The 23,282-nt window shown below is 55.0% G+C and overlaps 1 protein-coding gene across 2 annotated transcripts in view; it reads right to left on the reverse strand.

The window, feature by feature from the left end:
• SFXN5 (sideroflexin 5) overlaps positions 1 to 20,417 on the reverse strand; it is a 117,344-nt gene extending 96,927 nt beyond the window's left edge. Inside the window, exons 1-2 of one of the 2 annotated variants that reach the window (XM_071455833.1) lie at positions 20,288 to 20,417; positions 8,611 to 8,679 (exon numbers count right to left, since the gene is read on the reverse strand). In XM_071455833.1, coding sequence (XP_071311934.1) covers positions 8,611 to 8,679; positions 20,288 to 20,344 — 126 coding nt within the window. In that variant the 5' untranslated portion in view covers positions 20,345 to 20,417. Of the gene's footprint in view, positions 1 to 5,969; positions 5,983 to 8,610; positions 8,680 to 20,287 lie in introns of those variants that run through there. The other variant, XM_071455834.1, reaches the window with a different exon arrangement.
• Between the last annotated feature and the right edge of the window lie 2,865 nt (positions 20,418 to 23,282).

Consider the following 23,282-nt stretch of genomic DNA (forward strand, 5'->3'; position numbering starts at 1 on the left):
CATAATTAAATATATATAATTAAATGTTATATAATTGTGCTCATTACAGGGACGTGGTTTTGTCCCTGCAGTTCCCTCCCCTCTCCCAGAGCAGCTCTGAATGGAGAGCTGCAGCAAGGCATGAATGGGGCTGCTGCTATTTTTTCCCCTTCTCTTGAGGAAATCTCAGTAGTTACTATAACAACCCTGGCCAGATCCCATCTTGTTTAGAATGGTAACAAACAGCAAACAAAAAAGCTCAGGCTGGCTTTTAAAAAAATCTCAGTCTCCACAAATTCCCTCTCCCAGCTCCATGGGGACAGAGGGGAACTGTGGGAAACAGATTTGTAAAAAATGTTCAAAACTTAACAGAAAGTTTACACAGCATGTATCTGCATGCAAACTTTGAGAGTAAAAATACTAACTTAAAAATATATAGAATGAGACATTGATGAGAGAAAAAACATATACATCTGTATGCAAACTTTAAGAGAAGAAATACTAACTTTAAACTACTATGGAATAGGACAAGCATTGCTGAGAGAAAAACAGAACTAAAAATAAGTTTCAAAAGATGACCTTACAAATAAGACTAAATACTGAAAAAAATACAACTGTGAAAAAATATATTGTAATATGTCCAACAGGAACTTTTGCAGAGAAAGGAGTGTGGAAAGTATATAATATGTATAAAAATATATACAATTATAGAGTATGTATAATAATATATACTATTATAGAGAAAGAAAGGAGAAAGTCCTGAGGGGGACAAAAGGGGCACAGAAAGAGAACAAAATGTTAAAGCCAGCTCAGGAGATCCTTCCACACAGCTCTGAGCTGCTCAGGTGCCTTCACCAAACAGCCCCAAAATTAGGGAAAATCCAGGGTTGCCTCCTATTCCTTCTGGAACAGTCAGGCAGGTTCTTTTAACCAGAACCTGCAAAAATCCAGGTTTTTGGAGCAAAATTTGCCACATCAGCAGCTCCAAGTGCCAGGCAGCTCCAGCTCCTCTCCCTGCTCCCTGCAGCTCCATCCATGGCTCTGATATCAACATTTCCCTAAATCACAGCCCATCCATGGCTCTGATACCAACATTTCCCTTCTCCACAGCTCCATCCATGGCTCTGATACCAACATTTCCCTAAATCACAGCTCCATCCATGGCTCTGATATCAACATTTCCCTAAATCACAGCCCCATCCATGGCTCTGATACCAACATTTCCCTTCTCCACAGCTCCATCCATGGCTCTGATACCAACATTTCCCTAAATCACAGCCCCATCCATGCTGCTGATGCCAACATTTCCCTAAATCACAGCCCCATCCATGGCTCTGATACCAACATTTCCCTAAATCACAGCTCCATCCATGGCTCTGATACCAACATTTCCCTAAATCACAGCTCCATCCATGGCTCTGATACCAACATTTCCCTAAATCACAGCCCCATCCATGGCTCTGATACCAACATTTCCCTGAATCACAGCTCCATCCATGGCTCTGATACCAACATTTCCCTAAATCACAGCTCCATCCATGGCTCTGATACCAACATTTCCCTAAATCACAGCTCCATCCATGGCTCTGATACCAACATTTCCCTAAATCACAGCTCCATCCATGGCTCTGATACCAACATTTCCCTAAATCACAGCCCCATCCATGGCTCTGATACCAACATTTCCCTAAATCACAGCCCCATCCATGGCTCTGATACCAACATTTCCCTGAATCACAGCTCCATCCATGCTGCTGATACCAACATTTCCCTAAATCACAGCTCCATCCATGGCTCTGATACCAACATTTCCCTAAATCACAGCTCCATCCATGGCTCTGATACCAACATTTCCCTAAATCACAGCTCCATCCATGGCTCTGATACCAACATTTCCCTAAATCACAGCTCCATCCATGGCTCTGATACCAACATTTCCCTAAATCACAGCTCCATCCATGGCTCTGATACCAACATTTCCCTAAATCACAGCCCCATCCATGGCTCTGATACCAACATTTCCCTAAATCACAGCTCCATCCATGGCTCTGATACCAACATTTCCCTTCTCCACAGCTCCATCCATGGCTCTGATACCAACATTTCCCTTCTCCACAGCCCCATCCATGGCTCTGATACCAACATTTCCCTAAATCACAGCTCCATCCATGGCTCTGATACCAACATTTCCCTTCTCCACAGCCCCATCCATGGCTCTGATACCAACATTTCCCTAAATCACAGCTCCATCCATGGCTCTGATACCAACATTTCCCTAAATCACAGCCCCATCCATGGCTCTGATACCAACATTTCCCTGAATCACAGCTCCATCCATGGCTCTGATACCAACATTTCCCTAAATCACAGCTCCATCCATGGCTCTGATACCAACATTTCCCTAAATCACAGCCCCATCCATGCTTCTGATGCCAACATTTCCCTTCAGCTCCTCCTCCACAGCAGCCCCAGCTCTCTGCAAGGTTGTGCCCCTGTTTCCATGTTTATTGGTGCTTTGCTGTCTCTGCTGCTGCCTGTGGGATGAAGTGTCACTCGAGATTTTACAGCATCCCTGATTAAAAACAAACCCACAACCACGGGGTTTTTTTGGTTTTTTTTTGGTTTTTTTTTTTCCCAGGGTGTCTCATTCCTTCCAGAGCCCCTTTCCTGGGAGGGAAAACCCTCGAGCACTTCTAGTGGTGGCTGCTGGGGTCTGAGCTCTCACCGAGGGGTGCCAGACAGACCATCTGCAGCAGGATGTGCTCAGAGCTCAGCCCTGCCAGCAGCAGCAGCTCCTGCAGCCCTGGGGACAGGGACAGCACGGCCTGGGCAGGGCAGCACGGCTGGGAACAGCTGGGGCAGGGACAGGGACAGGGACAGCAGGGCCTGGGCAGGGCAGCACGGCTGGGAACAGCTGGGAACAGCTGGGAACAGCTGGGACAGGGACAGCATGGCCTGGGCAGGGCAGCACGGCTGGGAACAGCTGGGAACAGCTGGGACAGGGACAGCACAGGCTGGGCAGCACAACTGGAAATGTCTGGGAACAGCTGGGACAGGGACAGGGCCCAGCCTGGCCTGGGCAGGAGCTGCACAGCTGGAAACAGCTGGGAACAGGGCTCCAGCTGTGGGGGGGACAGGGGATGGGACTGGGAATGGGCCAGGGAATGGGATTCCAGCTCTGGAAGGAGCAGGGAATGGGCCAGGGCTTGGATTCCAACTTGGATTCCAGGGATGGGACAGAGAATGAGCCAGGAAATGGGCCAGGGAATGGGATTCCAGCTGGGAAAGGGACTGGGAAAGGGACAGGGAAAGGGACAGGGAATGGGACAGGGAAAGGGCCAGGGGATGGGTCAGGGAAAGGGATAGGGAATGGGATTCCAGCTGGGAAAGGGCCAGGGGATGGGTCAGGGAAAGGGACAGGGAAAGGGACAGGGAAAGGGACAGGGAAAGGGACAGGGAAAGGGACAGGGAATGGGCCAGGGAATGGGATTCCAGCTGGGAAAGGGCCAGGGCTGGTCCCTCAGCCTGGGGGGGCTGTGCATGTGCCACCCCAGCTGGGCTGAGCCCCCATCCCTGGGATCACTGCTGGCTTTGGGTCCAGCCCCTCCAGCCCTCTGCCAAGGGGCTCTTGGGCACAGCCTGGAGTCACCAGGGCCAGGACAGCACCTGCAGGGACCTTCTGGAGAGGAGAGCATGGAACAAGCCCTGCCAGCTGCTGCACCCACCCCAGCCCCGATCACACAGCCCCAGAATGGCTCAGCTTGGAATTCTGAGACCATTCCAACCATGCCAGCACTGCCAGGGCCACCACTGCCCCTGTCCCCAAGTGTCACATCCACAGGGCTCTGAAATTCCTGCAGGGAGGGGGACTCCAGCCCTGCCCTGGGCACTTCCAGTGCCTGAGCCCCCTTTCCATGAGGAAATTCCTGCTGATGCCCACCCTGAGCCTCCCCTCTCCTCCTGCCCCTGCTCCCTGGGAGCAGATCCCAACTCCCAGCTGGTTCCAACCTTTCAGGGGGTTCTGCAGAGCCAGAAATTCCCCGAGGCTCCTTTTCCCCAGGCTGCTGCTCAGGAGGGGGAAGAACAGCTCCAGCCCTGGGCTGATGGCCACCACCCTGAGCCCCTGCCAGCACAGGGACAACTCAGATGGGTCCCAGAGACACCTGTGTGACACAGGTGGGCACAGCAGGGCAGTGCCAGCAGCCTGAGAGCCCAGGTGTGACACACAGAGCACAGCAGGGCAGTGCCAGCAGCCTGAGAGCCCAGGTGTGACACACAGAGCACAGCAGGGCAGTGCCAGCAGCCTGAGAGCCCAGGTGTGACACACAGAGCACAGCAGGGCAGTGCCAGCAGCCCGAGAGCCCAGGTGTGACACCCAGGGCACAGCAGGGCAGTGCCAGCAGCACCACCCTCCTGCCACAGCCACTGCAGGGCCAGGCCTGCACCAGGCTCTGGGGACACCAGAGATGGGCTGGGTTCAGGGACAGCCTGGTGTCACCTTGGGCTCTGGCATCACCCTGGGCTCAGGGGACAGCCTGGCATCACCCCTGGGATCGTCACCCTGGGATTGTCACCCTGGGATTGTCACCCTGGGCTCACACTGGGACTGTCACCCTGGGACTGTCACCCTGGGATTGTCACCCTGAGAGTGTCACACTGGAACTGTCACACTGGGACTGTCACTGTGGCATTTTGGGCAGGATCTCTGTGTGATCTCTGTGTGCCCTGAGCTCTGGGGTCCCACCTCCAGCCCAGCCATGGCTTGGGGGATGTGCCCCAATCCCAAGGTGGGGGAATGTGCCCCAAACCAAGGACCCTGTGGCCACCAGCAGCAGCAGCAGCTGCACAGCTGTGGCTGGGGGATGGAGCTGTGGGGATGCATTGGGGGGATGCACTGGGGGGATGGATGCAGCTTTGGGGGGATGCATTGGGGGGATGGATGCAGCTCTGGGGGGATGCACTGGGGGGATGGATGCAGCTCTGGGGGAATGCATTGGGGGAATGCAGCTTTGGGGGGATGCAGCTTTGGGGATGCAGCTTTGGGGATGCAGCTGTGGGGGGATGCAGCTGTGGGGATGCAGCTGTGGGGATGCAGCTGTGGCCCAGCCCAGTCTGGGCCCCGTCCCTGCTCCCCAGGATGACACAGACACACAGACACCAGACTTGACTCCAGCTGGCCCCATTGTATTGGATCCACAGTGACAGACAAGAGGAGCCAGAAACTTTTTGTTCGAGTGGAGCCAGCAGCTGTGACACTGAATAAACACAGACAGGCAATCTGCTGAGTAAGAAGGTATGGTTCATATAAATAACATACATCTAATCCTGCTTCCATCTCAGCCCCAAATATGGGAATGCAAGATGCTCTGCAGCTCCAGGCTCTGAACAATGAGACACAGCAAAGGCAGGCAAGAGGCGGCCCCTGGAGCTCTCCTGGCTTCTGATTTCACTGGGAATTATTGTCCCTCCTTCCCAGAGTGCCAACAGGCTCCTGGCACTGGGGTGAGTCCCCCTGGTCAGAATATCTGCTGCCCCATGGACCTTCCCCATTACACAGCAATGAAATTATTACTGCCATCATTTGTGCCTCCCACGTCCCCAGGCCAGGCCCTGCAGCCCCAGGGGGCACCTTGGGGACAGCACTGGTGACCCTGCAGGACACAGGGTCCCTCTGAGGGCAGCAGCTTGTGGATGTGCAGCTGCCAGGAGATGGTTCCACTGGAGAGGGACTGAGGGGTGAATGAGCCACCAAAGGTGAAGGAGAGCCACCAAAGGTGAAGGAGAGCCACCAAAGCTCCTCCCCAGAGGAGCTGCAGCACTGCCAGCACTGCCACCTCTGTCACCTCACTGCCAACACTGCCACCTCACTGCCACCATAGCCAGCACTGCCATCTCTGCCAGCACTGCCACCACAGCCACCACTGCCACCACTGCCACCACTCTGCCACCTCACTGCCACCACTCTGCCACCTCACTGCCAGCACTGCCACCTCTGTCACTTCACTGCTACCTCACTGCCAGCTCTGCCACCACACCCACCACTGCCACCTCACTGCCACCTCACTTGTCACCACTGCTGCTACTGCCACCACTGCCACCTCACTGCAACCTCACTGCCAGCACTGCGACCCCACTGTCACCACTGCCACCTCACTGCCACCACTGCCAGCACTGCCACCCCACTGTCACCACTGCCACCCCTCCCACCACTGCCACCTCACTGCCAGCTCTGCCACCCCACTGCCACCTCACTGCCACCACTGCCACCACAGCCACCACTGCCACCCCACTGTCAGCACTGCCACCTATGCCAGGGCCATGCTGCAGGCCCCGTGCCCTCAGCTGTGCCCAGTGCCATGGGGTGAGTGTCCCCCCAGCAGATACAAGCCCAGCCACAGCAGGAGCCAGGGCCATCCCCCCAGGATCCCTCCTTAAGGGCCTCTGGAGCACAAGGAAGTTTCTGATTTATATCAGAACAATATAATAATACATTCTGATTTTATCTCAGAATCTGCTCTACAGAGAATAAATGACAAGGGAGGAGTGGCACTGGTGGCCCTCAGCACCCCTCACTCCTCCATCCCTCCCCACAACACAGCCAGCAGCAGGGTGCCACCATGGAACACACAGCCACCAAAAAAAGGATTAAAATAAAAATGTAAAAAAAATTCAAAATAAAAATAAAAATATCTAAAATAAAATATTTTAAAATATTTTAAAAGTTCAGTATCGCCCAATTTCCCAGCATTTTCCATGGGATTCACCTCCATTCCCATCAGACACTCATTTATCTCCTCTTTCCCCCTTCAAGGCAAGCAGGGATTTGTTTGTTCCCTGAGCCCTGGGCCTGGGAGGTGCAGCCAGGAGCTCCCTGCCCAGCCTGGGGCTCAGCAAACCCCTCCTGGCTTCCACCTGCCCCCTCAGTTACCAAAGGAAAGCAAAAACACCCTTGGAGTTCCACATCTGCACACCCCAATCACTGCAAACACACAGGGCAGAGTGAGCAAGAAGCCCTGAGGAGTCACCCAGGGGATTGTCCTGCCAAGAGGCTTCTCCAGGGAAAGGGAATTGCTGGGGTCATCAGGATGTTCAGGTTTCCTGAGGCATCCCTGCCATGGAATTCACAGCCCAGAGGAAATGTCAGAGGTGTCAGAGGGCATTTCCCTCCCTGCAGTGCCCCCAGGCCATTCCTGCAGCTCAGCCCTGTCCCAGAGATGGACACCAGCCCTCCCTGCTCTGCCAGGTTCACCCTGGGACCCAAAACTGCTCGGTTTTCACCCAGGATAAAACTGGGCCACTCAGACTTGGTTCTTTTTATTCCTTTTTATTTCACCTTCCTGAAAGAACCTCCCCAAAACAAAGTTACAGCAGCTGATCCCTCTGAACCCACACCCTCCACAACCTCCTGAAACCTGGGAAGGTTTTTTGGAACAGGTGACCAGGGGAAGGCCAGGGGTCACCCCAAGAGGTTCAGCCCAAACTCCTCTGCATCCCTGGAGAGCCACCAGCAGGAAAATCCCCCCAGGAGCAGAAGAAATTCAGCCTTAAAAAGTGCTGGGAAGGGAATGGAGCCCCAGGAGGGGCTGAGGGAGCTGGGCAGGGGCTGCAGAATCCCTGAGGGAGCTGGACAGGGGCTGCAGAATCCCTGAGGGAGCCGGGCAGGGGCTGCAGAATCCCTGAGGGAGCTGGGCAGGGGCTGGAGAATCCCTGAGGGAGCCGGGCAGGGGCTGCAGAATCCCTGAGGGAGCTGGGCAGGGGCTGCAGAATCCCTGAGGGAGCCGGGCAGGGGCTGCAGAATCCCTGAGGGAGCTGGGCAGGGGCTGCAGAATCCCTGAGGGAGCCGGGCAGGGGCTGCAGAATCCCTGAGGGAGCTGGGCAGGGGCTCAGCCTGGAGCAAAGGAGGCTCAGGGGGCCCTTGTGGCTCTGCACAGCTCCTGCCAGGAGGGCACAGCCTCCAGGGAACAGGGACAGGAGGTTCAGGGTGGACACTGGGGAAAAGATACAATGAAAAAGAAAAAGCAGCTGCCCTTCATTGAAATGCCAAAGTTTCCTGGCCAAAGGGCAGAGTTCCAGAGCTGGAGCAGAACTGTTCCTTCCCCGGGGCTCCCCACCACCCTCAGCCATTATCTGATGGAAGCACAGAGCTGCAGTGAAGCTGGGCAACACCAGATGGAAATGAAGGGGCAGGATCCCCAAAGCCTGCTACAAACAGGGCAAGAAGTGAGGAAAAAGCACGGCCCAGAGCTGAGGAAAAATCACAGCCCAGAGCTCTGGAGTGCAGCACCAAACTTCACTCCCCCATGCAATTCACAATTCCTCTCTCATCCCCCCACCTGCATTTCTGCCATGAAAACCTGCAGGGATTTTCCTCCTGAGAGGACAAAATCAGAGGCAATTTTGCCAAAAGGCAGCTGAGGTGGCAGAGGGAGCTGGGGCTGAGGATTGCCCGGTGCCAGGCAGGTTTCTGTTCCAGGTTTAGCAGCACTCACTCCTTGGGGCAATCAATCCCCTGAGAGACACAAACCCATTACAAACACGGGGTCAGTGCTTCTGCTGCTCCCAGGGGAGATTGGGTTTCACCTCCAGCTGTCTGATACCCAGCCCTGGCCCAAAGGGGAGTGCAGGCATTACCTCAGTCACAAAGAGGGTGCGGGGGTCAATGATGTCCAGGAAGTGCCTGAATCTGCCATAAAATGAGCTCTGCAAAACAGGAGACAAAAAAATAATCACATTCAGTGAGAAACTGCCTTTCAGGGTTTATTTCCTTTGCAGAACGAAGCATCAGCTGAAAATAAATAATATAGGAGGTTTTTACTGGTGATTTGAGATGGGAAACCCGATGAACTCCAGGATTCCCTGGATCCCTCCCTTTGCTCCCAGCAAAAGCCTCTTCAGGCTCTTTCCAGCTTTTCCTCCCCTACACGAGCACAGCCAGCCTGGATTATTCCCAAAGTGCCACCAAGAACCAGCCCAGGCTGCTCAGGGCTGCACCCTGGGCACCTCCAGAGCCAGGAAAAGTCTGCAAGGAGAGGAAAGGATCTGTGAAACAGCAGGGAAAGGTCATGGGCAGCTCCAGGGCAAAGGAGGAAACATGACTCAGTATTTAGACAGTGAAAATAAAAATATCAGTGGGGTTTGCAGCAACTCCAAGCACCAGACCATGAAATATGGAGGGACTGGGACACATGAACATCATCACTCCTGGCCCAGCTGAATTCCAGGATCCTGGGGCAGGAGAATTCCAGATCCCAGGCCAAGGGACACAGGGCAGTCCAGTGGCCTCTCCTCATCACCCAAAGCCCCTGGAGACGTGGATCATGGCCAGGGACACCAGGAGCTCTGGGATCCTGGGAATTCTCCATCCTCACATGGCCCATCTCCTGCTGGGCTGTGAATACAGGCCTGGGGTGTGGATGGAGCAGTGGGAATGGAGTTAAATCACACCAGAACGTGCTGGTGCCTCTTCCCTGCTCCCCCAGGGATCCCCCCTGATTCCTGCATGGATCCCCCCCTGATCCCTCCAGGGATCCCCCCTGATTCCTGCAAGGATCCCCCCCTGATTCCTCCAGGGATCTCCCCTAATTCATGCATGGATCCCCCCCTGATTCCTCCAGGGATCCCCCCCAATCCCTCCAGGGATCCCCCCTGATTCCTGCATGGATCCCCCCCTGATCCCTCCAGGGATTCCCCCCGATTCCTGCAGGGATCCCCAACTGATTCCTGCATGGATCCCCCCCTGATTCCTGCAAGGATCCCCCCCTGATTCCTCCAGGGATCCCCCCTGATCCCTCCAGGGATCCCCCCTGATTCCTGCATGGATCCCCCCTGATTCCTGCATGGATCCCCCCTGATTCCTGCAAGGATCCCCCCCTGATTCCTGCATGGATCCCCCCTGATCCCTCCAGGGATCCCCCCTGATCCCTGCATGGATCCCTCTGCAAGGGCCCTGTCCAAGCACTGCTGACCCCCCACTGCAGCCTGACCCCACAAACTCCAGCATTCCCCCACGTCCTGCACCAAATAAAATTAAAAAAGAACCCCCCCAATGGAACAGAACAGCTCCACACAAGTCCAGGAAAAAAGCACAGCGGTTTTTAATTAGCAGGGATCTAATTAATGCTAATTCTGGTACTTTTGAGTGGATTTGAGTTTGACATTTTGCTGCCTCCCTTTTATTTTGGGTGTGGGATCCCTGCAGATGGCAGAACCCTCCCAACACGTGCCAGGGGTGGGTGGGCAGTGAGCAATCCCTGAGTCAGGAACTGAGCAACCCCAGGAGCAGCAGCCACAGCCCCTGCCCATCCCACAGAGCCCAGGGCAGCCGGGCTGCTGCTGAACTAACAGCTGGAATTGCTGCTAAACACCTGGAATTGCTGCTAACCAGCTGGAATTGCTGCTAACCACCTGGAATTACTGCTAACCAGCTGGGACTGCTGCTAACCACCTGGAATTACTGATAACCAGCTGGAATTGCTGCTAACCAGCTGGAATTGCTGCTAACCACCTGGAATTACTGATAACCAGCTGGAATTGCTGCTAAACACCTGGAATTGCTGATAACCAGCTGGAATTGCTGCTAACCAGCTGGGACTGCTGCTGAACTAAGAGCTGGAATTGCTGCTAAACACCTGGAATTACTGATAAACACCTGGAATTACTGATAACCAGCTGGGACTGCTGCTAACCAGCTGGAATTACTGATAACCAGCTGGGACTGCTGCTAAACACCTGGAATTATTATTAACCTGATGGATTTACTGCTAACCAGCTGGGACTGCTGCTAAACTAAGAGCTGGAATTGCTGCTAAACACCTGGAATTATTATTAACCTGATGGATTTACTGCTAACCAGCTGGGACTGCTGCTAAATACTTGGTATTACTGCTAACCAGCTAGAAATGCTGCTAAACACATGAAATTGCTGCTAACCAGCTGGAATTACTGCTAATTACTGCTAAACACCTGGAATTATTTTTAACCTGATGGATTTACTGCAAACCAGCTGGGCCTGCTGCTAAACTAACACCTGGGATTACTGCTAACCAGCTGGAATTGCTGCTAAACAAACACCTGGAATTATTGCTAAATACTTGGGATTACTGCTAACCAGCTGGGATTGCTGCTAAATACTTGGAATTGCTGCTAACAACCTGGAATTGCTGCTAACAACCTGGAATTACTGTTAAATACTTGGAATTATTGCTAACCAGCTGGAATTACTGCTAACCAGCTGGAATTACTTCTAATCAGCTGGAATTGCTGCTAAATACTTGGAATTATTGCTAACCAGCTGGAATTACTGATAACCTCTTACTGCTAACCAGCTGGGACTGCTGCTAAACTAACACCTGGGATTATTGCTAAATACTTGGAATTGCTGCTAACCAGCTGGAATTCCTGTTAAACCCCTGGAATTACTGCTAACCAGTGAATTCTTGCTAACCAGCTGGAATTGCTGCCTTCACCACCAGCAGCATGGGGGATCCTGAACCTGAGTGGCCTTGACTTCCCCACTGCCTTTATCTCTGTGCCACACTGAGAACAGCAGCAGCAAATGGAATGAAATGGAATTTAATGCAAATTAATAGAAATTATTGGAATTCATGGAATGAAATGGAATTCAGTGGAAATTAATAGAAATTATTGGAATTCATGGAATTTAATGGAAATTAATGGAATGAAATGGAATTCAGTGGAAATTATTGGATTTAACAGAATTAAATGGAAATTAATGGAATTCAATGTAAATTAATGGGATTAAATGGGAATGAAATGGAAATTAAATGGAATTAAATGGAAGTTAAGGGAATTAAATAGAAATTAACGGAATTAAATGGAAATTAATGGAATTAAATGGGAATTAACAGAATTGAATGGAAATTAATGGAATTAAATAGAAATTAATGGAATGAAATGGAAATGAAATGGAATGAAAGGGAACATCAGTGTTTTACAGCCCCTGACCAAGGAGTGATGCCAAGGGAGGGGCAAGGAGAGCCCAGGTTCCAGGGCAGCATGGAAATGTCCTCAGGAATGGAGGACAGCTCCCAGCTCCCCTCTCCCAGCTGCCCAGGCCCTGGCAAGGCTGGTGCCTGTGCCAGGGGCAGCCTTGGGCTGGCACTGAGCCCCTGCCTGGCCAAGCTCAGCAAGGCCCAGCTCAAGGCCAGGCCTGAGCAGCTCAGCCCCGGCCTGGTGTGATCCCAGCCCCACATTCCCTGCCCACGGCTGGGGAGCTGGGAGTGCCCAAACCCCAAAATCAGGGAATGGTCTGGGATGGGAGGGACCCCAAATCCCACCCAGTGCCACCCCTGCCATGGCAGGGACACCTTCCCCTGTCCCAGGAGCTCCAGCCCCAGTGTCCATCCCTGGGCACTGCCAGGGATCCAGGGCCGCCCCAGCTGCTCTGGGCACCTGTGCCAGGCAGGAGGCAGGGAGGGATTTGTTCCCAGGGCAGAGGCAGGGAGGGATTTGTTCCCAGGGCAGAGGCAGGGAGGGATTTGTTCCCAGGGCAGAGGCAGGGAGGGATTTGTTTCCAGCTGCTGCTGCCTGAACTTGCCCAGTCTGAGCCCCAAAACCACCAGGGAGGCTGGGTCTGAACAGGTTTGGTGGAACTCTGATGTGTCAGAGCCTCACACCAAGAGTCCTCTGAGAGCCAGGCTTAACCCAGAGCCAGGCTTAACCCAGAGCCAGGCTCAAATCCAGAGCCAGGCTCAAACCCAGAGCCAGGCTCAAACCCAGGGCCACCAGGACTCCTTGGGCTCCACCCCAACCAGAGCCAGGCTCAAATGCAAGCCACCAGGGATCCTTGGGCTCCACTCAACAAGAACCAGGCTCAAACTCAGACCATGAGGGTTCCATTCAACCAGAGCTAAACTCAATCCCAGAGCCAGGTTCAAACCCAGAGCCACCACGGCTCCTTGGGCTCCACTCACCCAGAGCCAGGCTCAAGCCCAGACCATGAAGACTCCTTGGGCTCCATTCAACCAGAGCCAGGCTCAAACCAGAGCCAGGCTCAAGTCCAGACCACCACGGTTCCTTGGGCTCCACCTCAACTAGAACCAGGCTCAATCCCAGAGCCAGGCTCAATCCCAGAGCTCCATCCCAGAGCCAGGCTCAATCCCAGAGCTCAGTCCCAGAGCCAGGCTCAATCCCAGAGCTCCATCCCAGAGCCAGGCTCAATCCCAGGCCAGCAGGGCTCCCTGGGCTCCCTCCCCTGCAGTTCCTGGCCCTGCTGCCAGCTCCTGCCCAACAAAGATCCCTTTGTGTGCTGCTCCCAGCCTGGCACTCCTGATTTCCCTTTCAGAGATGTGCAGAGCAGCCTCACTGCTGGCATCCCCTCATCCAGGTCAGCCCCTGCTCATTCCCAGCTGCTTCTCCTCACTGGAAGCCAAAGGAAAGTTTTTTCAAATTCAGGACTGGTTTTCACAGAGCTGCATACAAAACACAAGGCAAAAAAAAAAAAAAAACCAAAACCCAAAACAAAAAACAAGCCCCAGCAATTCCCAATGTCAGGAAAACTAATCCACAAACACCAGAGGTTTATGTCCAAAAAGGAGACAGAGGAGTCCTTTGGCTTTATTCCAATAAAGGGAGAGGCCATGGGGCATTCCCCTGGGGTCTCACATTTTTGGAGGACTCAGCCTCCTTTTTATCCCAATTTCCAACCACATTTCCCTTCTCTCTTTCCCCATTTCTGAGGTACTTGAGAGGTTCAGACTTCCTGATACGCCTGATACCCAAGATTTCCCCTCGAATGTATAACCCTCCCTTTTAATTCCTATGGAATTTAGGGGTTTTTCCCCATTTCTGAGGTACTTGAAAGGTTCAGACTTCCCAGAACACCTGATCCCAAAGATTCCCCTCTAATGCATAACCCTTCCTTTTAATTCCTATGGAATTTAGGGGGTTTTCCCCATTTCTGAGGTACTTGAGAAGTTCAGACTTCCCAAAACTCCTGATACCAAAGATTCCCCTCTAATGCATAACCCTCCCTTCTAATTCTTAATTCTTATAGAATTTAGGGGTTTTTTCTTCTTCACCATTGTGTCTTTCATCTCTCAATGTGTAATTTCGTTTATCAGCAAACCCAAAGTTTATTTGCAAAAGCAAATATCTTTTCCCATTCATCAATCGGTGGAATCCTTCCCATGGTTTCTTTTGTCCTCTTTGCCCAGGCTTTTGCTCCTGGGAAGCTGAGCAGCCTCAGCAGGGAATGCCAACAGCAATGATCTGATTGCTGCTCCTGAGTTTGCTGCTTTGGGACGGGGCTTGGACCTTGTTTACCACAGCTGAATGTTGGACTGGCTCCATGGGAATTGTTTTTAATTAATGACCAATCACCATCAGCTGGGCTGGACTCTCTGAGTCAGCCACGAGTTTTTATTCTTCATTCTTGTTAGGCCTTCTGTCTGAATCCTTTCTCTTTCTTTAGTATAGCATAATAAATATAATATAATATAATAAATATAAGTATAATATAATAAATATAATAAGTATAATATAATAATATATAATAAAATAAATATAATCATATATAATGAAATTAATAGAAATATAATAAGTATCATATAATAGATTTAATTAATATAATATAATATAATATAATATAATATAATATAATAAATATAATATAATAATCAGCCTTCTAAGAGCATGGAGTCCAATTCCTCATCTCTCACCTCGTCCTTGGGACCTCACAAACTCCCCAGAGATGCAGCAAACCCAGAGCTTTCAGGAGATGGAAATGGGATGAGAGGAGCAGCCCTGGGCACAGCAGCAGCTCTGAGCCCCCCCTGCCAGCCCTGCCTCAGTTTCCCTGGGAGCTGGGGATGGTTCCCTGTGCGAGGCCTATCCCAACCCAGCCTAACCCCTGTGCCAGGCCCATCCCAGCCTAACCCCTGTGCCAGGCCCATCCCATCCCAGCCTAACCCCTGTGCCAGGCTCATCCCATCCCAGCCTAACCCCTGTGCCAGGCTCATCCCAGCCCAGCCTAACCCCTGTGCCAGGCTCAGGCCTATTCCAGCCCAGCCTAACCCCTGTGCCAGGCCCATCCCAGCCCAGCCTAACCCCTGTGCCAGGCTCAGGCCTATTCCAGCCCAGCCTAACCCCTGTGCCAGGCCCATCCCATCCCAGCCTAACCCCTGTGCCAGGCCCATCCCAGCCCAGCCTAACCCCTGTGCCAGGCCCATCCCAGCCCAGCCTAACCCCTGTGCCAGGCCCATCCCATCCCAGCCTAACCCCTGTGCCAGGCCCATCCCAGCCCAGCCTAACCCCTGTGCCAGGCTCATCCCAGCCCAGCCTAACCCCTGTGCCAGGCCCATCCCATCCCAGCCTAACCCCTGTGCCAGGCCCATCCCATCCCAGCCTAACCCCTGTGCCAGGCCTATCCCAGCCCAGCCTAACCCCTGTGCCAGGCTCAGGCCTATCCCAGCCCAGCCTAACCCCTGTGCCAGGCTTATCCCAGCCCAGCCTAACCCCTGTGCCAGGCCCATCCCATCCCAGCCTAACCCCTGTGCCAGGCCCATCCCATCCCAGCCTAACCCCTGTGCCAGGCTCATCCCATCCCAGCCTAACCCCTGTGCCAGGCCTATCCCAGCCCAGCCTAACCCCTGTGCCAGGCTCATCCCATCCCAGCCTAACCCCTGTGCCAGGCCTATCCCAGCCCAGCCTAACCCCTGTGCCAGGCCTATCCCAGCCCAGCCTAACCCCTGTGCAGGCTCAGGCCTATCCCAGCCCAGCCTAACCCCTGTGCAGGCTCAGAGCTCCTGAGCTGGCTCTGCCCTGGCTCTGCCCATGCCCATCCCTGGCTCCTGGAGCAGCTGGTGCAGTGAGCTGGAGCACAGTGAAAATCACCCATTTCCTGATGAATTGGGGCTATTTTGGGAGCGCTTCCCAGCAGGCTGCAGCACCAGGAGGTGCTGGGGAATGTCAGCTCCCTCCCAGGGAACATCCTGGAGCTGGGCCCTGGAGGTGCAGCTGGTCCCTAAAGCCACGGGTTTGGGAGCAGGCTGGAATTGGGGATTTCAGCTCAGGATCCTGCCCTGAACAAGGAGCAGGCTGGAATTGGGGATTTCAGCATCCTGACCCAAACAAGGAGCAGGTTGGAATTGGGGATTTCAGTTCAGCATCCTGCCCTGAACAAGGAGCAGGTTGGAATTGGGGATTTCAGCATCCTGCCCTAAACAAGGAGCAGCCTGGAATTGGGGATTTCAGCTCTCTGATCCTGCCCTAAACAGGAGCAGCCTGGAATTGGGGATTTCAGCATCCTGCCCTGAACGAGGAGCAGGTTGGAACTGGGGATTTCAGCTCACTGATCCTGCCCTGAACAAGCAGCAGGCTGGAATTGGGGATTTCAGCTCACTGATCCTGCCCTAAACAGGAGCAGGCTGGAATTGGGGATTTCAGCTCAGCATCCTGCCCTAAACAAGGATGAGACTGAATTTGGGATTTCAGCTCAGCATCCTGCCCTAAACAAGGAGCAGGTTGGAATTGGGGATTTCAGCTCAGCATCCTGACCCAAACAAGGAGCAGGTTGGAATTGGGGATTTCAGCTCAGCATCCTGCCCTAAACAGGAGCAGCCTGGAATTTGGGATTTCAGCTCAGGATCCTGCCCTGAACAAGGAGCAGGCTGGAATTGGGGATTTCAGCTCACTGATCCTGCCCTAAACAGGAGCAGGCTGGAATTGGGGATTTCAGCTCAGCATCCTGCCCTGAACAAGGGAAACAGCTGCAGGATCTGGGAGAAGGTGAGAGGCCATTAGGGAGATGTTAATCACCTTCAGGAGGAGAAGAATCCCGAGGAGCACAGGCATGGGCAGCCTCACCACTTTAATTACAGCCTGCTGTTAAACAGGGTTTAATTAAACCAGAGCAAAAAACATGCAGGCTTGAGCTCGAAACCAGGCTCATGTCAGCTTTTAATTAATTAGAAGAGATTGAAGCTAAAGCAAACAAAATTAAGACAAAGCCATTGAGCAATGGGGCTGTGTCATTTGTGACAGGCCACTGCAAGTTTGGGCTAAAACTGGAACCCTTTGATGGCTTTAATTTGGTTTTCCAAAGTTGAGGAGCCAGGATTCCAATGGGAGAAGTTCCTGCACCAGGGGCAGGGCACAGGAACCTGCCAGGAGCAGGAGCTGTGGGTTAAAACCCAGAACAAGGGACAGAAACCAAAAAATTCCCCTTTAAACCCAGTCCTGGGTGATGGAGGTGGAACAAAAGCAACAGCAGAAGGATGTGGAGCTGCTGGAATAAATCCAGAGGAGACACCAGAGCTGCTGCAGGGCTGGAGCCAGGCTGGGAGAGCTGGGAATGTTGCCCTGGAGAAGGGAAAAATCCAGGGAATCCTCAGAGTGCCTGCAGGGGCTCCAGGAGAGCTGCAGAGGGGCTGGGGACAAGGCCTGCAGGGACAGGAGCCAGGGAATGGCTCCCACTGGGAAAGGGGAGATTGGGCTGGGATCTTGGCAAGGAATTCCTGCCTGGGCTGGAATTCCCAGAGCAGCTGGGGCTGCCCCTGGATCCCTGGCAGTGCCCAAGGCCAGGTTGGATCCACCTGGGACAGTGGGAGGTGTCCCTGCCATGGATGGGGTGGGATGAAGATGCTCTTTAAGCTCCCTCCCAACCCCAACCAGTCTGGAATTCTGGGATTTTGGGATTCTGTGGTGCTTGGCAGAAAGATGAGGTTGTGATGGGACCCCTCACCTGGGAATACAGCTGGGGATCCTCACTGGGATACAGCTGGAATTTGGGATTTCAGCATCCTGCCCTGAACAAGGAGCAGGCTGGAATTTGGGATTTCAGCACCCTGCCCTGAACAAGGAGCAGGCTCTGGCAGCTCCAGCTGAGATCTCAGACACCAAAGCTGGGCAGAACAGAGCAGGGGGGGCTGGGGGAAGTTCAGAACTCCTGGCAGGGAAGATTTGGGGGGCCCTGATCCCCTGGGAATGAGCTGGGGCTCCTCCAGAACAAAGTCTGGGGGGAAACACCACGGGCAGGATGGGGGAAATAAAGAACTGGAGGAGCTGGGGCAGGGATGGAGGGGCTGGGACAGGGATGGAGGGGTCCCAGGCAGGGATGGAGGGGCTGGGCTCCCCATGGAGGATTTTGAAGCAGGGATGCAGGAGCTGGGCTCCCCATGGAGGATTTTGAAGATGCAGGAGCTGGGCTCTCCCAGGCCATGGTGGGAGCAGGGATGTGAGTGGTGCTGCATCCCAAACAGAGCAGAGCCAAGCAGGATCCACAAACCCTGGGAACATCCCAAGCCCTCCTCCCTGTGTGACCCCACAGTGCTGCCTGCTGGCTTCCAGCCTTGGCCAGGGAGGAATGTGGGATGGAGCCAGCAGGACAGCAGCACCTCAGCCCTGCCACAGCTGCTGAGAGTGCACAGGGCAGAGCTGAAGCCCCAGGGCACAGAAGGGGGTGTTTGCCACGCTCACAGTGCCCCCCTGGCAAAGCACTCCCGAGGAATCCCCTCCCAAGGGCTCTCCCAGCACAGGGGGACCCTCAGTGCCTGCCCCAGCCCTGGCAGGTTCCCCAGGGCTGCTCCTGAATGAGCAGAACACAGCAGCTCTGCCAGGCCTGCCTGCCAGGGCTGTGCTGTGCAGGAAGGGCAGGCAGTGTCTCCTCCTCCTCCTCCTCCTCATTGAAAACTGCCCAGCTGGAGCACCCTGCCCGTTCCCGGGGGAGCCAGCCCTCCCTGGGGCTCTGAGGATGTGCTCTGTGACCTATGGGACCCCAAACCCTTCCCATTCCCACTCCCACTCCTGTTCCCATTCCCTGGACCCCTCTGCTGTCCCAGGTTGCTCCAAGCCCCGGAGGGACGTGGGGTGTGGGAGAGGCAGGAGATCCACCATGGAATGGATCCACCATGGAATGGTCCCACCATGGAATGGAATTGTCCCACCATGGAATGGAATTGTCCCACCATGGACATGGAATTGTCCCACCATGGACATGGAATGGCCCCACCATGGACATGGAATTGTCCCACCATGGACATGGAATGGCCCCACCATGGAATGGCAGTGTCCCACCATGGACATGGAATGGCCCCACCATGGAATGGCAGTGTCCCACCATGGACATGGAATTGTCCCACCATGGACATGGAATGGCCCCACCATGGAATGGAATTGTCCCACCATGGAATGGAATTGTCCCACCATGGACATGGAATGGCCCCACCATGGAATGGCATTGTCCCACCATGGAATGGAATTGTCCCACCATGGAATGGAATGGCTCCACCATGGAATGGAATTGTCCCACCATGGAATGGCCCCACCATGGAATGGAATTGTCCCACCATGGAACAGAATTGTCCCACCATGGAATGGCCCCCTGGGAAATCCACAGCTCAGCCCAAAGGTGGCTGGGTCAAGCCAAGCACAGGTGCAGAGTCAGACTGGGGTTAAATAGGGGTTAAACACGGGTTAAATAAAGGTTAAACAGGGGCTCTGGATTGCTGTGGACGGTGGGAATGGTCCCCCCGTGGGGACTGTCCCCATGGTAGGACACACTCACACCCAAGGTAAGGAGCAGCTCCTCCAGGGAGTCCTGCCCAGCTCAGCAGGGACTGCTGGAGGTTTATGAGCGTTTTTCTCAGCCTCAATGCTTCCACCAGCAGAACAAGTCCTCTTTGCTCATCCACAGTGGGTGGCAACAAGACCAACCTGCCCCTGCCCTGCTCACCTGGGGCAGGTGTGTGACTGACCACAGCTGCTCTGCCCATCTCAGCTGGCAGCTGTGGAGCAATCTCTGTTCTATCTGACCCATTCTGTTAACCTGACAGCATCCTGGGGGTCACACAGCCCCTCCAGCCCTTGGCACCGGAGCTGGGCATTGCCTGGTGGGGCTGGCAAAGCGCCCGCCTGGAGCACCCCTGCTTCTGGGAGCCCCACCCCATCCCAGAGCTGCTCCTCCCCTCCCAGCCACCCTGACAGGGGTCCCCCGGGACAAGGACGAGCCCGCGCCATGCCGCACCGGGCCCCTGCCCGCCCCCGCGGGGCTCGAACCCTCAATCCCCCGGCCCCGCGCCCGCCGCGCTGCGCGCCGCGCCACAGGGGCCGCGGGGCCGCGCAGTGCCCGCCGCGGGCAGGGGGCGGCGGCCCTGACTGACAGCTCGGCCGGCCAATGGTGCGGGGACTGCGGGCCAATGGGCGCGCGGCACCGCGGGAGGGGCGGGGCGGAGAGGAGCGGAGAGCGGGGGGCTCCGTCCGCGGGTGGGGGGGCGATGCCGCGCGCGGGGCGGGGGCGGCTCCCGCCGCCGCTCCCGGTGTCCCCCCCGCCGCCCCCCGCCGCCGGCAGTACCTGCTCGAAGCGGGGCTTCCCCAGCTGGAACGGGGGATAGTCCGCCGGCTCCGCCATCCCGCAAGCGCCACTTTAAACAGCCTCCCCCGCCGCCGGGCCCCGCCCCCCGCCGGCCCCGCGCTGATTGGCTGCGGCCAACCGCAGCTGCCGCGGGGCACGCTGGGACATGGAGTCCGCCGGCCACCGCCGGGGGCGGGGCCGCGCCGGCTCCGGCAGCCGATGGGGAGCGCGCCGGGCGCGGGGCACCATGGGAAATGTAGTCCCACGGGAAAGGGGAGACCCAGAGGGTGGGAAGGGCTGGTGAGCGGGACAGGAGAGGAGAGTTTCACCTTAATTGTGTAATAGACTGAGCTAATAATGAAACACAGGGAGATGAAAGCACAAAAACGCACAAAAAACCACCCCAAATGTTATTGAAGGACATTTGTGAGAAAAAGGACACAAGGGGCTGGAGCGTGGTCAGGGCTGGGGCTGCAGAATCCCTGAGGGAGCCGGGCAGGGGCTGCAGAATCCCTGAGGGAGCTGGGCAGGGGCTGCAGAATCCCTGAGGGAGCCGGGCAGGGGCTGCAGAATCCCTGAGGGAGCCGGGCAGGGGCTGCAGAATCCCTGAGGGAGCCGGGCAGGGGCTGCAGAATCCCTGAGGGAGCTGGGCAGGGGCTGCAGAATCCCTGAGGGAGTTGGGCAGGGGCTGCAGAATCCCTGAGGGAGCTGGGCAGGGGCTCAGCCTGGAGCAAAGGAGGCTCAGGGGGCCCTTGTGGCTCTGCACAGCTCCTGCCAGGAGGGCACAGCCGGGGGGATTTGGGATCTTATCCCAGGGAACAGGGACAGGAGCAGAGGGAACGGCCTCAGGGGAGCTCAGGGTGGGCACTGGGAGGAATTTCCCCATGGGAAGGGGGGTCAGGGATTGGAAGTGCCCAGGGAGGTTTGGAGTCCCCATCCCTGGGGGTTTCACAGCCCTGTGGATGTGGCACTTGGGGACATGGGCAGGGGTGGCCGGACTCGATGCTCTCGGAGTTTTTCCCAATTCCAGGAGCAATTCCCGGTGGAATTTCAGATCCCGTTCTGACCAAGGCCAGCAGCGCCCTTTGGGGAGCTGATAAGGATCTGAGCTGATAAGGATCTGGGCTGATAACGATCTGAGCTCACATGAGGGTCCGGGCTGATGACGATCTGAGCTGATAAGGATTTGAGTGATAACGACCTAAACTGATAACGATCCGGGCTGATAACGCCAAGGTCGGGGGCACCCGGAGCCGTTCGCGGAATTGTCTGGCCCAGATTAGTGGGATAAGAAATGTCTGCACCTTCACAGCCGGGAAATTGTTGGGAGGATTAGGATCAATCCCCAGGAGAGCACAGGGACAGCAAATAGAGGGAATGCAGCTGGAGAAGGAGGGAGGCAGGGCAGGGCTGGAAATCCAGCAGCAGGACTTCCAGCGAAGGAGGAACTAAAAAATGCACCTGAAACAAAAAAATCCCGAATTTTTGCCACTCAGAGAAAGTGGGAATGCCCTGAAACAAAAAAATCCCGATTTTTGCCACCGAGGAAAAGCAGGAATGCTCTGAAACAAAAAAAAATCCCAATTTTTGCCACCCAGGAGAAGTGAACGCCCTGAAACAAAAAAATCCCATATTTTTGCCACCCAGGGAAAGTGTGGATGTCCCATTTTGCTGTGGAATTTCTGCTGCTGTGCCCCGTGGCTGCAGAGCACATAGTTTCCCATTTTCCTCTTTCCTTCCCTCCTACAGAAGCAGTTTCTGATTTTGGGCTAACTCAGCACCAATCCCCTTCAGTGAACCCCAAATCTGCAGCTCCGGGGGGAAGGGATGGACAAGGGGTTCTGAGGGGTGAAAAGGGGAGCAGAAAAGAGCAGGAAAATGGCATTTTGTCATTTCTTTTGTCATTTCTGTTTGCTTTTCCTCGGAGCTGTTGCTAAAACAGAGCTTTGGTTGCCTGGGGTGGCAGCTCCGTGTGCCTGGGGACAGGGACAGGGACAGGGACAGGGCATGAGGAGCAGGACCCCGCTCCCACCCAGCCCTGCCATCCCTGGGGTTGGGGTTTGCTGCTGGAGGCTCTGAGCTGTCCCCAGAGCCCTGCAGGAGCAGCCCTGGAGCTGTGGGGTCAGCCCTGGCCCCAAATTCACTCAGCCCTGACCCCAAACCCAGCCCTGATCCCAAACCCAGCCCTGATCCCAAACTCACTCAGCCCTGGCCCCAACCCCAGTCCTGGCCCCAAATCCAGCCTTTACCCCAAACTCACTCAGTCCTGACCCCAACCCCAGTCCTGGCCCCAAACTCACTCAGTCCTGACCCCAAACCCAGTCCTGGCCCCAAGCCCAGCCCTGACCCCAAACTCACTCAGTCCTGACCCCAAACCCAGTCCTGGCCCCAAACTCATTCCTGGCCCCAACCCCAGCCCCCCCAGGCTCCCTCTGTCCCCCAGCTCCTCTCCCAAGGAAACCAAAGCCATAAATCCAACCCAGACCTGCCAAAGCTGGGAGGGCTCCCTGTGCCCCAAATCCATCCCAGATCTGTGTGGGGATGGAGGCTGACCCAAACTTGTCCCCAGAGCTCTCTGTGAGGATGGAGCTGCCCCAAATCCATCCCAAAGGCTCATCCTGGGATCTGTGTGGGGATGGAGCTGCCCCAAATCCATCCCAGGCTCTGTGTGAGGGTTGAGGCTGCCCCAAATCCACCCCCAAGGCCTATCCCAGGATGGAGCTGCCCCAAATCCATCCCAGGCTCTGTGTGAGGATCAGGCTGCCCCAAATCCCAGATCTGGGTGAGGATGAGCTGCCCCAAACCCCCTTTCCCCCCTTTCCCCCCCTTTCCCCTCCCCAGGAGCTGCTGCTGCTGCCACAGCCGTGTTTGCTGACAGCAGAGGGGAGAGAATCTGTTTATCCCCAGCCCATGTGGAGTGACAGAAGACTATCACATTTTGGTGCCATCCCAGCAGAATATCAATTCCTTGGCTGATTCAATCCCACCAGATCCA

This window comes from Agelaius tricolor, unplaced genomic scaffold (assembly GCF_023055355.1).
Source record: "Agelaius tricolor isolate 1412-34295 unplaced genomic scaffold, bAgeTri1.0.p SCAF_54, whole genome shotgun sequence".
NCBI lineage: Eukaryota > Metazoa > Chordata > Aves > Passeriformes > Icteridae > Agelaius > Agelaius tricolor.